The sequence below is a fragment of the Charadrius vociferus genome, unplaced genomic scaffold (genome assembly GCF_000708025.1).
Source record: "Charadrius vociferus isolate BGI_N301 unplaced genomic scaffold, ASM70802v2 scaffold613, whole genome shotgun sequence".
NCBI classification, from domain to species: Eukaryota; Metazoa; Chordata; class Aves; order Charadriiformes; family Charadriidae; genus Charadrius; species Charadrius vociferus.
The window spans coordinates 462210-462803 of NW_009647757.1; the positions used below are offsets into that span (position 1 = coordinate 462210).

General features: G+C 65.7%; 1 protein-coding gene across 1 annotated transcript in view; it reads right to left on the reverse strand.

Annotated features, from left to right (window-relative positions):
* CNKSR1 (connector enhancer of kinase suppressor of Ras 1) overlaps nucleotides 1-594 on the reverse strand; it is a 6042-nt gene that overhangs the window by 3227 nt on the left and 2221 nt on the right. Inside the window, exon 2 of the mRNA XM_009882227.1 lies at nucleotides 228-347. Within this exon, the coding sequence (XP_009880529.1) occupies nucleotides 228-347 (120 nt within the window). The remainder of the gene's footprint in view (nucleotides 1-227; nucleotides 348-594) is intronic.

A 594-nucleotide genomic window follows, 5' to 3' on the forward strand; every position in this document is an offset into this window, starting at 1 on the left:
GCCCGGGCCTTCGCCGCTCCTGGTGCTGGGGGGACCCGCAGTGTCTGAAAAAGCTCCTGGGAGCTGCGGATGGAGCGTCAGGACCAGCCCGCATCCCACCACGGCCCCCCACAACTTTAGGCACCACCAATGTGATGGGAGATGCCCAGGTCTGAGCATCCCACCCTGGTTCCCAGCACAGCCCAGTGCAGCACTGGGGCTGTACTGGGAGCACTGGGGTCACTCACCTGCTGCATGGGAGAGGGGGGAGAGCTGGGCAGGTCGAGAGGGATCTTCTTCAGCACCAGTGTCACCCCACTTGCCTTCTCCAGCAGCTTCTTCGCCAGGTTGACGCGTGTCCAACCCACCTGCACACACCCCCTGGTGAACCGCAGCCCCAGACCCACAGGCTGCCCCACGGCTGCCCGGCCCCAGCCCCATGCACCCTCCCAGCCCCACAGCTCCTGCATCCCCCAAACCCTCCCCAGCTCCAGCTCCTCCATCCCCTGCATCCTCCCTGGCTGCAGATCCCACGGATCTCCCCGGCCATGGTTCCTGTCCCCGTCACATTTCCCCAGTCACAGCTCCCACATCCCCCAAATCCTCCTCTGCAGC